The sequence below is a fragment of the Heteronotia binoei genome, chromosome 6, assembly GCF_032191835.1.
Source record: "Heteronotia binoei isolate CCM8104 ecotype False Entrance Well chromosome 6, APGP_CSIRO_Hbin_v1, whole genome shotgun sequence".
NCBI lineage: Eukaryota > Metazoa > Chordata > Lepidosauria > Squamata > Gekkonidae > Heteronotia > Heteronotia binoei.
The window spans coordinates 102,706,726-102,719,420 of record NC_083228.1 but is presented as its reverse complement, the minus strand read 5'-3'; the positions used below and the strand labels follow the sequence as shown (position 1 = coordinate 102,719,420).

General features: G+C 39.0%; 1 protein-coding gene across 7 annotated transcripts in view; it reads left to right on the top strand.

Annotated features, from left to right (window-relative positions):
• The window catches only part of TRIP12 (thyroid hormone receptor interactor 12), a 112,327-nt gene that overhangs the window by 43,746 nt on the left and 55,886 nt on the right, over positions 1 to 12,695 (top strand). For 4 of the 7 annotated variants that reach the window (XM_060242268.1, XM_060242267.1, XM_060242266.1 and 1 more), the window contains exons 3-4: positions 5,381 to 5,506; positions 6,969 to 7,777. In XM_060242268.1, the coding sequence (XP_060098251.1) occupies positions 5,381 to 5,506; positions 6,969 to 7,777 (935 nt within the window). The remainder of the gene's footprint in view (positions 1 to 5,380; positions 5,507 to 6,968; positions 7,778 to 12,695) is intronic. The other 3 variants (XM_060242272.1, XM_060242270.1, XM_060242269.1) reach the window with 1 other exon arrangement.

Here is a 12,695-nt window from a genome sequence, read left to right as displayed (position 1 = left end):
GTCTTGCTGCAAACATTGACTCATTAATTAAGGATGTAAATATGTTGATTGAACTCTTTTCAGTTGTAGCTGCATATTTATGGTGGTTGAAGATGCCTTTTAGTAATATGTGAAATTCATCATAACTGAGTATCTGAAATATCATAACTGAATATCTGAAGTTCAGTATCTTCACTTTTAAAGCATTTCTTTTTCCGGAAATAATTGAGATAGCTGATTCTGGCAGATCTGAACTATTAAGTGCTCTGAAAACAGTATTTCAGATGTTTCCAGCCCATGTTTTCCCCTGCTTTGAATGTACAAAACAGTACATATTAAACAGGGGTGGCCAAACTTGTTTAATGTAAAAGCCACATAGAATAAATGTCAGTTGTTTGAGAGCTCCAAGACATGAACACAGCTGGACTCACTCTGACCCACTAGCTCCCAAGATGCCAACCATGCCTCCATCCAATTCACTGCGCAATTATATATTGTTACAGAGACACACAGAGAAAGAACGCATCAGGCAAGAATAAAAGCAGCCTTGCGCTGCTGGCACAACATCTTCTTTATTTCAGTTTTTAACTGATCTTTGATGATGATAAGCTGAAGTACTAAATAACTAGAACTGTTTGTTTCCTGAAATTTTTCTTGAAAGTTTTTCTTGGCAAGCATTTCCTAGCTTCCTCAATTGGAAACAAATGAGAAAGAGAGAGCGGGAAAGAAAGAAAGAGAGAAAGAAAGAAAGAAAGAAAGAAAGAAAGAAAGAAAGAAAGAAAGAGAAAGTAAGAAAGTGGTAGAAAAAAAGAAGGGAGGGAGTGGAGGAGAAACAAGAAAGAGAAAGGGAGGGAAGGAAGGAGGGAGGGAGGGAGAAAGAGAGAAAAAGGGAGGGAAGGAGGGAGGGAGAAGAAAAAGCAAAAGCAAACAGATGGAGCAGGGAGGGAGTGTGAGGGGGGGAAGGGAAAAAAGAGACAGAGACAGCAAGAAAGGTAAGAGAGAAAACAAATAGATTGGGGAGGAAGAAGAGGTGGAAAGAAAGCAATTTTAACTTTAAGTGTGTTCTCCAAGGCCCCCTCTTCCCCACCAGCTAGCTTGGCTTGGAGAAGGGATTTAAAGAGACAAATGCCTTCTTTGAGCCAAGCCAGCCAACACTGCAATGGGGCGGGACGTGGAAAAAACATTTAAATTTAGAGGGGGAGAGAGGAAAGAAAAAGAAAGGTGGAAAGAAAACAGATAGGGAGGCAGAGGTGGAAAGAAAGCAACTTTAAGTATGTTCTCCAGTCCCCCCACGCTGGCTGGCTTGGCTTGGAGAAGGGATTTGTCTCTTTAAGTAATAGCTTTGCCTTCTCCAAGCTGGCTGATGGGTGGCAGGGACTTTGAGAGCCATAAAATATGTGTGAAAGAGCCACATGTGACTTCTGAGCTGCAGTTTGGCTGTGCCTGATATAAAACATGTATAATTCTATGTTCCTGCTTAAGCATGTTGACTATACATGATTGGTTTTCTTGAGCCAGTACGGTCTTAGGTTTTCTGCCTTCACTTTTTCCTTGCTCTTGCTATCTCATCTGCTGCCAAATCAAAGACTGTTGTCATTCATGTCGGAGTCCTACAGGAAATGAATATTTTGGGCTGTGATTAGTAGTTCCAAAATGGTATCCAGGTTGGTTTTTCTGTTTTATGGCTCCCGAGTACAGCTGTTAGCAGTACTCGTCAATTTAGCTGATCTGAAACTTGTACAACAGAATCTACTTAAGAGATCCTCCTGAGGCAACCCTGTGCCCAAGTATGCCTTACTACTGTTAACCAAGAGTTGAGTACACTTTGTATTTGATTGCTTGTTATGTAGAAAGAAGCTTGCACTGGAGCCCTCTAATGCTTTTAACCAGAGCTGATGAGAGCAAACTTGCGTTTTCTACTTCAGTAACCAAAGGAGATTTCCCCTACTTTTAAAGATGTTGTGGATGTATTATGGCAAGATTATGACCTTTTTCACCTCTGTGTAATAGTAATGTAAGAATTTTAATCTTAGACAGTTGTGAAGAAGGAAATATCAAAGCTTTGTTTATACCTTCAGAGGCAGTGTTCAGTGCCTTCTTTTACTATCGCATGAGGAGTGGGCTTTCAGTTTCACTGAAATGGAAGTGTAGAGGTTTTGAGGTCTTCCTACTCCCAGTATTGCACTTACACGAATTGGACAATAACCTTTGTAGTTTCTGAAGGTATTGTATCACTTCAGCAGCAGAAGTGTTAGGGGTTCCTTACCAAATTGGCCATTCTATTAGAGGTCTGTACTTCTGAGTACATCTGAAGTGGACTATTTAATAATGTGCAAATGTCAACAAGCAGTTTTAGTGTGAATGACACCAGTAGTCAAAGAGGCAGATGAGATAACAGTTCAGGGGTTTGGGTTTTTTAAGGGCAGTTAAATGAATGTATGGCATCTAAAGATAAAACAAGAAAAAGTAGAGAGAATGTGACTGGAAAACAGGAGAGATACAGAGATTGGAAGAAGATAAGATGAAGAACTGGAATATCATAAACCAATGGGAACTAGAAGATGGCTGGTAGGCCCTTCCTAAATTATGCACCAGCTGGTTTGCTGGATTTCCTTATGGATGCCAATATCTGTATACTGGAAGAAAAGAAAGAGACAAACAGTTCCATATGGAGCTGCTGTAATAATTTCTTCTCCCCACACACTTTTGCCCCATGGCCATGTCTACGATCAGCCCCACATGAATAGAATCAAGCTCAAGATGATTTAGGTTGAATTAAGGAACTAAGCATCCTAAATAAAACAGAATCAAAATAAATTCAGAAAGCTAGGATGCCTAACAGTTTGCTACCTTTTAAAGGTATTCAAAGTCTGCCTTCTAAGTTAAGTATCACATTCTGCTTAATGGTGGGACTGATATTGAAGATGTAAATGCATCCGATTGGGTAATGAGTAGCAGAAGTATCAAGTTTGGCAAGTGGTATCTTGTAGTATCTTTAAATCACAAACTTAGCATGTGTTAATCTGGTTGCATTTGCATTCTGCATCTTCCAATTGAAGTGCAATAATTACATCTACTAGACAGAAGACCCGGTAAGGGAGGAATGAGAGCATTGCTAGCCACCTTTGCTCCCTTTGGAGTCTGCCAAATTCAGACTTGAGCTGTAGGGCTTGGCTTATTAAAGGATTTTAGAACTTAGTAGACCTTTAAATATAATTTTACTCCACCGTTTTTTGAATTCAAGGCAAAAATAGATACCTGGTCAAAAACTGAATATCTAATTTCTGGGCAGAATTAATGTTACAAAAATACCTATACTCTGTATGTTTACTAATATTGTGATTTTAATATGAGATAAGATATGACAAGAACTACAGAAATTTTTAGGCAGAATTATTTGGGGTAATAAGAAACCAAGTCTGACCTACTATACACAGAAGAGGATTAGGCTATCCTAATATCACAATTTATTACCATACAATTAAACTATATTGGTTAATCAAATTAATATCACTGAAAGAGGACTCTTCTTTAACCCATATTGAGCAAACATGTTAACATTCCATTAGATGTTTGAATTTGACTTAAAAAAGGAGAAATTTTATAGTCATGAGAATTTCATTATTGATGCATACCTGATAACTTGTTTATAAGAGGTCAATCTTTTCAGTGACTCAGTTGAGAGAGAATGTAATTAAAATTGCAAACCAGTGGTACTTGTCACCAAATAAACTCTCCAAAATTTATAACACCACAAAGTTGCTATCATGGGAAACATAAAGCTGTTTTTCATATGTAGTGGGAGTATTCATGAGCTGTAAAATATTGGAAAGTGAAAGTAGCAAGCATGTCAGCTGATATAAGCTACATGGTCACTTGTATACCAGAACTGTTACCATTAAACTTTGTTGTATGCGTCCCATCTTCTCTTCAAGAATTTGTCCTGTATGCAATAACAACTGCTCATATTGGCTGTGCCAAACACTGGTAGAAAAATTCTCATCCAAGTAAAAAAGAGTGATTAGAGAATTTAGAAGATATGTCTCCAATTGATTAAATGGATAACTTATTTTAAAGAAAGCCTTTAAATAATATCAATATTATTTAAAGGCTTTCTTTTAAAATAAGATCCATTTAATCAATTGGAGACAAATGTTGGATTAGATTGGACTTAATTTTGGTTTATGTGAAATGCTTGAAGGCTATTATTCATATTCTGCTTGTCTCACTGAATTGTGAGTTAAAATACTATATAGCATGCTTATCTCTCTGAATTTTCTTAGATATATTTTCTGTGAAGAATTTTAAAAAATGACCAAAAAGTACTTAAAGCAAAATAGTCGACCCTAAAGAGCCACTTAGTGATCAAGTAGAACTGAGATCTTGCAATGAATTAAATCTACTCTGGTAGGCACAGTGCAGTTGGTTCCTTAAGAACCAACTAAGCCACTAGGTTTTTCTTATTTCTTCCTCTGGCCCATTAAGTATCATTGTTGTAGCACCTAACATTAATCAGGCTAGTTCTTTTCATTAGACAAGGAAACAAGCAGAGAAAATGGCAAGTGGCTCGAGACAGTACAGAATCATGCTCTTCAGGCTTGCCTGTAAGAGGATTAGTGATGCCACATGTCTTTACTCAGAAACAACTATAATGATGTCACTATATTGCTACAAAAGATTGACATGCCCTTGCAAGGTATTGACTAGCCCTGTGATGAATGTGGAATGATTTGAGAGACTTGCCCATACCCACCCTATGTGATTCTTGGCTGATCAGGGACTGAGGGTCATCTTGAAACAGAACACAGGAAAGACAAGATAGCTTTTGGACCATACTTTGGGTAGTCCAGTGTATAATGATAAAGTAAATATTTTCAGCATTAGAAGTTGTAAACTTGTGACCAATTGCATTATTTTAAATCTGTATTTAATTTAAATGATTGGCAGAGTGGAAAGACTTTGCAGTGCGAATGAATATCCATTCTTGATGTAATTTTAAGTGAGGGAGCTGGTGTTTGACATTACTGGCAAGCAGTGTTCCATCTAAACTGACTTAGTGTGAGCTAGCTCACAGATTTTTACCCTCCAACTCACACATTTTTGTCTTAGCTCAGGAAGGAAGACCCCAGAGCACACTAATTTATGTAGTAACTCACAGTGTTAATGCCAGTAACTCACAATGTTGATGCCAATAGCTCATGAAGTAGAATTTTTGTTCACAAGACTCTGCAGTTTAGAGGGAACATTGCTGGCAAGCTAATTTCTCTGCCTAAGATTTCTTGCTGTAGGCTTGATGGAAAGCTGTATTTATGTTTAAAGCCCCGTGTTTAAATGCTCCATGTACACATTTCTGTCTTCTGGTTTTCTTGATAGCTTTCTGTTTTTAACTTTCTGCTGACAGGTCACATTTAGGGCAGGCAAAACATAAGGCACATAGCCCTTCTGAAAGTAGAAAATCTATATCAAAGGCACCCAAAGTGCAGTCCAATACTACTACTGAACAGTCCAAGGGACACTTTTCTAAAAGGTAATAGTTTTATATTTATGAGTTCACAAATGTAACTTCATGAGTATATATTGCTGTCTTCATGGTTCATTACAAGGAAATCATCTAGGTATCACTTAACATCAGTTTCACTAAACAGACAATTTTGCTGAAAATCATGGCATCCTGTTTTGAACACTCAGCTTACAACTACTGCTGTGCAAAGGCACGAGAGCTTAGCATATAACTGGATTTTCAGCAGAATAAAAGTTGTCACCTTATGTGATATGGCATAACCAACTTGCCATGTCATTCCAAGTTGTTATAAAGGAATGCATAGAGGATGGATGTCTCATACTGAACCACAGACTCTTTACCTTCAGAGGCAGCATACTTTTGACTCATGGACAAAACACTAAATATGTTAATCATGCCCCGCAGGTTTATCCTTGGGTGATGTGACTGTCCACTTTTGAGACAAAAACCTTGTCATGCGAGGCCATTTTTTTTGTCCCATCCAGGAACTCAAAATTATTCCTTCTACATTACTGAAGAACATTACATTCATCATGAGTGAAATCTGATTTCTAAAAAAACTTCAGATTTGGCATATAGCAGTTCCTCTGCATTATCTCCCTGACTCTGAAAGATTGCTTAATTCCTACTGAAGTATAACAGGAGCCTGATGTAGAGAGGCTGAAAAAACTAAATGCTTTCACAATATGGGAGCTACATTAGGGCTGTGATAGAGAAAAAAATGGCTTCTCTCTAGACTCTCCTCATATAAGGATGAGACTTGGAACAGAGTAGCACAGAGCAGGAGCTGCTGGGGAGACATCTCTGACAGCCCTGAGGCTCTGCTCTAGAAATACTTCTGTGAAAATAAGTTACCAGGCAATGAAGACTAAGAATGGCATGTGTGCAGTTGCTGAGAAAGTATGCTGAATATGGCACAGCTACTCTAGATAAGTTGCTCACTTGAAACCTTTCCTAGAATGGCACCAGGGCTGAATACAGTCCCTTCTTGGCTGTGAGGAAGTTTTGTACTGGCTGCTGGTCCCATTCCAGTACAGAACTCTCCTTCTCTCACAAAGGAAATGGAACTGAGTTAGGAAACTACTGGTTTGCTTCTGGACTTTACATTGTCACTACAAGTTAGTTGTTGCCTATGAGAAAAAAAAATCCTAACTTTATTGCATTTCCAAACACTTAATTGCTTCAGAAAACTGTAAAATATTTGAATGCATAGAGATTTGGCTATTCTTTAATGTTAGCTGTTCACTACATCTGAGCTGAGCAAATGCTTTTTAGCAGTATAAAATTCAATAAACCTTTACTGTTCTTGCTCCTTGATATAGTATGAATTAAAACTTTTGTATAAATCTCTTGAAACAAACCATAACTGATTAAATACTGCATAAAATGGTCTGATAATTCATTGGGTATCTTTAATGTACTATCCTTATTGAGTACTAACAGTGATTTTGTTTCTCTACCTCCTTAGAGGCTGTAGTTCATCTACTATTATAATTCCACAACAAGAGGCTCTGGACACAGACAGTACTTTGGAGAGGCAAAAACCAGGGCAGGTGCCTAAGAAAGACTGTTCTCGAGGAGTAAAACGCAGTGCTAGCCCAGATTACAACCGGACAAATTCTCCTAGCCCTGCCAAAAAAACCAAAGCACTTCAGCACGCTGATTCTTCCTCCGATTTGGAAACAAACAAGCCACAGGCTAAGTCTAAGAAAAGACACTTGCATCAGGAGCAGGAGTCAAAGTCTTCACAATTACCATCAACAAGCAAAGCTCATACCAGAAAGGGTGGAGCTACCGGTAGCTCCCGAAGCCAGAAACGGAAAAGGACAGAGACTTCATCCATTGTAAAGAGTCGTCCAGCAGCTGAAACGACTGGCACTGAAGAGAGACCAGCAAAACCCACCAAGCTGGCTTCAAAATCAGCGAGCTCAGCCAAAGCTGGGTGTAGCACCATCACTGATTCTTCCTCTTCAGCCTCTACATCCTCTTCTTCATCTGTTGTTGCTTCTGCCTCTTCTGCTGTTCCTCAGGGTGCAAGAGTGAAACAGGGAAAAGACCAGAGCAAGGCCAGGCGTTCCAGATCTGCATCCAGTCCCAGCCCCCGAAGGAGCAGCCGGGATAAAGAACAGAATAAAATAGGTGGCTCTTCAAAATTTGACTGGGCTGCTCGCTTTAGCCCCAAAGTTAGCCTGCCTAAAGCAAAACTGTCTCTACCAGGCTCTTCTAAACCAGAGGCATCAAAACCTGGGCCTTCAGGATTACAGGCTAAACTAGCAAGTGAGTTGATGAAAACAATTTATGTGAGGCATGATAAATACTAGTATCTTCTATAACAAGCTTGTTGTGACAGTTTGGCCAGATCTGTTGAATTAGAGTGAAGTATAATCTAAGGCTACTTCATATTGTAATTTTCCCTGTTCTATTTCATGCCACACTTTTGGGATGGCATAGTTGAATGCTCCTCACATTGGGAGTGGAACACCTCCATTTTGGGAGAGGAGTATCTGCCCCTTCTTCCTGATATGCAGACTTTTAGAGTACAAGTGTGTAGTATAAATATTTTTAAAAATATAAAATGACTTATAGTGGTCCATGTGGTTCAGATGTGGCTAATGCAAGCCATGGTACTAAACATAGTTTGCTTTCCTAGCTGTGCTTTGTCTCCCAGATGTACAAGATGGCCTGTGATTTTGTAGACAAACTGTAGTGTATGCTTCTTGCCTCCTCCTAGAATCCCCAGGTTTACTGCAGAAAAAGCATTGTCTTTATTTGGATGCAGTAGTGAGACAGTTTTTCTGAACAGTGGCTTGAAAATGTTTTTGTCTGTATCTGAACTGTGGGTTGGATCCCAGGGACGCAAGGATCTCATTTTTTCCTGCATCTCCCCCCAACCCCCAATTTCTGACTGTGGGAATGTTTATTCCCAGGTTTGCAGGACTTGCATGGTCTAATAACCCATGTGGGTTTGGGTGGCTGCACTGAAGAAGGGAATGAAATTGCCTTTCTATCTATTTTGTCAGCATAGCTCTGCAGGTAGAGGAAACAGGGCACTATTATCAACTTTCCCTTCTTCATGCAAGCCTCTTCAGCTCATGTGGATATTAGAATAAACTCTCCTAGGGTCTAAAAGGATTGTTGGGAAAGGAAATGTGTGAAATCTCCATGACCATCAGTGCCATATGCTGACAGATCATGCGGTCCAACCCTGTGCCTGAATCTGTTTCAATTGACTTATCTGACTGTAGATTATCTAGTTGGTGGTTTATAACAGTCCATCAGGAATTTTTCACCTTGGCATTAGTCTATTTTGATGTCCAGTGCCTGGAGTTCAAAAGGTTTCTCTCTAATGTTTATAGTGAACTAGTCAATTAAATTACAACCACTATACTACAGTATTGCTAATTGACTTACCATCAGTGCATCTTGATAGCCTAGGAAACGTCCAACTTGGGCAATATTGGATACCATTTTTAACAGTCTTGACATGTCTCTGTTCAGCCCCAGTTACAAACTACGGACTGTCATTACAGATACAGACTTTGGTAATGTGTAGCTGATGCACTCTTCCACCCTTCCCCTATCATGCAGCTTCCCAACAGCAGTTGGTTGTGATGTCCAATTAGTCATCTTGAAAGCTAGCAAACCTGTTTACCATGAAGTCTTAGATATTGCATCCAGCCCAGCCCCTGGAGCAACAGCCTGTTTAAATAACAGAATAGACATTTCTTCAGAGTTCGATTGGGATGTCCGCTTTAGCCCCCAAACTAATCTGCTTAAAGTGAAACTTTCACACTGTTCTATACCAGAGACCTCAAATCCATGAACCTTAGAATGTTGAAGGACTGGTTTAGTAATGATAAACCATAATTTGTTATGTCTGAGCATAGCCTGTAGATTGCTTCTGTACAACTTTTGAAGCTATGCATTTTGCAGCACTGTGTTGTAACATTATTATTTCATAACTATTTTTTAAATGTCTAAATGGAAGTGGTAACTGAAGGTGGTAAATTTCAGACTGCTGTCTCTTTGCCAGGTCTAAAAATCAGGTAGATTTATTTTTAAAATCAAAATGTTGACTTACCAATTTGTTTTTTGAACACATTCATGTTAATTATGTTACATTATAATTAATCATACCTGGCAATAAATGAAGTCTTTGTGCTACCTGGAAACAAAATCAGAGCTTCTGATTATGCAGCCCCCAAATGTCTTTTTGTAGTAATGAATTTTTGTCTGCTCAGGGGAGCAATTTGTGAAAATAAAGAATTTGGCTTTCTAGACATGTGAAGGATACAAAACAAAGTGACTGGAAAATTAAGTGGCCAGAAATTTCCCAAAGCTAGAGCAGTTAGTTATTTGGCAGAACAGAATTTTGGCATAACATAGAAATGTCCATGCTGTTATCATAATAGTTCAATAATATGTCATGACCTATGGTGCCATGATTTTACTTCTTGACCCCAAGTTATGTTTGCCTCATCTCATTATTTTAGAATGTCAGCCTTGTATTTGGTAAAACATCAAGGATTGTAAAGTGTTGACTTTTATATAAGTTATGTGCAACATAATTTTAAACCAAATTGTGGAAAAAAGTTAAAATGTTGAAAAGCAGTGTTAGCCTTACAGCTGTAGACTTTTAGGGTTATCTGCTCAGAGTACCCCTGCTAAAGCTATTATTTCAGGTCCACCTTGCTTTCTTGATAACTTCTGTCCCACCCCATCCCAAGATTCAAAACTGATGTCAAATTTAAGTGTGCATATAAAATAATAAAAATGCTGGGTTGGATCCAGACTGCATTTTCAATAGAAAGGAGAATGGATTTCCACAGATTTCCCCCCTCCCCCCCTCCCCCAATTGCAGAGAGCTGATTTTCCCCTGCGTATTTTGTGGAGGAGTTCTGTTCCCTAAAAGAAGCTTTTTGTTGAGATCAATGAGTTACAGTGGGGGGGTGGGAATTACATTCCACTGATTGAAGTGCCTTCTGTAATTGAAAAATTAGTCTGAATCTAACTGGTTTCTGTTAATGTAATGTTACTTAAAGCCAAAGGCCAGAATCTTAAAGCAGGTAGGATGCATTTCCTATTTATTACTTCATGCAACTTAAGTTGGCTTGATGCTGAAAAAGAATTGAGAAAAAGTGGGAGTACTGAAACACTGATGCAATGATGCTGTCACCAATTGGTCCCCATATTGTTCTTGTCTGTGGTAGAGACCATGCTTTGCATACGTATGGTTCCAGCTTTGATGCTAGGCAACTCACATTTCAAGGGTCACTGATGATGGATCTGTAACAGATCTGATTAGTTGTGCTCCCCAAGGTCTAAAACCTCACAGTGCTGGTCTAGTTTAACTTTCAGGGTGGCAGCAGCATGTATGATGACTAAAGAGAATCCTTTGGAGTAAGAAAGATTAACTGAGTTTATGAACAGAGTGATAAAACAGGTTAAATCTCTTGTATGTTTAAAGAACTTGGTCCCATTTCATTGCTTATCCTCAGGCTGAGATTTCATTTATTTTAAAGGTAAAAATTTACATGGGACACCATCTAAAACTTTAGAGTGTTGAACACAGACTGATGCTAAATACTTAGTAATGTGTGTCAGAACTTTTCTTTGAAAGAGGCTTGGGGAATATGTAGAATGCTTGAAATGATGCCTAATGCATATATTTCTAGATTTAATTAAGATTTATTTATAACATTGAGCTATCTTGAAGATCTAATCCCTTGGTGTGGCTGTGTTTTCTTTAGAGTAGGTAAGAGAATAGGGGAGAGTATTTGATTATGAAAGTTAAAAACTGTGAGAGCTTCATTAAGTGCTTCATGCATCTGATAAAGTGGGCTCAAGTCCAAAAAAACTTATGCTACAATATTAGAAGAAGATATTGGATTTATATCCCGCCCTCCACTCTGAAGAGTCTCAGAGCGGCTCACAATCTCCTTTACCTTCCTCCCCCACAACAGACACCCTGTGAGGTGGGTGGGGCTGGAGAGGGCTCTCACAGCAGCTGCCCTTTCAAGGACAACCTCTGCCAGAGCTATGGCTGACCCAAGGCCATGCTAGCAGGTGCAAGTGGAGGAGTGGGGAATCAAACCTGGTTCTCCCAGATAAGAGTCCGCACACTTAACCACTACACCAAACTGGCTCTATTATTAGTCTTCAGAAAACCGCAAAATCCTTCTTCTGTTAAAGACAGATAATAAATACTTTGAGTTTGTACACAAAGCCATATTCTGTTGATTACTATTTCTATGCAAAATCTTATTGCTTGTAGTAATCAGTAAAATTGGGAGGAAATAGCAACAAAGCAAAAGTTGAAGGCGTATTATAAAACTAAAATTTTAGTAATGATAGTATGAGCAATGATCCTGATCTTCTATGCCTAACATGTACTGATTGTGGGGTTCTCCTGTAAAATTAGAATTTCTCTACAATGCCATCAGCTTTGTAGCACTACTGCTACAGTGAAGGTGATCAATAAAGAAATGTTGAAGGGTTATTGTTCTGACCAGTTGAAACTGTAAACTTAAACTTCTTGGGAGCTTAGGGTATGAACATATGAAGCTGCCTTATACTGAATCAGACCCTTGGTCCATCAAAGTCAGTATTGTCTACTCAGACTGGCAGTGGCTCTCCAGGGTCTCAAGCTGAGGTGCTAAATGCTTGGACCCTTTTTAGTTGGAGATGCCAGGGATTGAACCTGGGGGACCTTCTGCTTACCAAGCAGATGCTCTATCACTGAGCCACTGTCCTTCCTCGAAGCTTGTAGTTTTTGCCCTGAATGGGCAACTTAAAAAGTTGGGTGGGTGGGGGGAACTGATGCTGGTATTGCATACTATTTGTAAACCTGTAGATGATGGTGACATTGTATACTAACTGTCTTGTAGACCTACAGAGTTTAGTCTGGGTGTAAGATTTCATGTGTATCTGAGAAAGTGCACACAAAAGTTTATACCCAGAATAAAACTTTGTTGGGGTACCACTGGACTCATACTTTGTTCTGTTGATGCATACTAACACGGCTACCAATCTGAATCTATCTTTGTAGATCTGCAAATTACTGATATCCTCACTTCAGCATTCATGGACATTAAAGTCTGAGGTGTGCAATTCGAATCAACTCATATTACAAAACTGAGGCTTTTATATTCTGGCACTGCTGTCCTTTCCCATAGCTTCATGACCTGTTAATTGT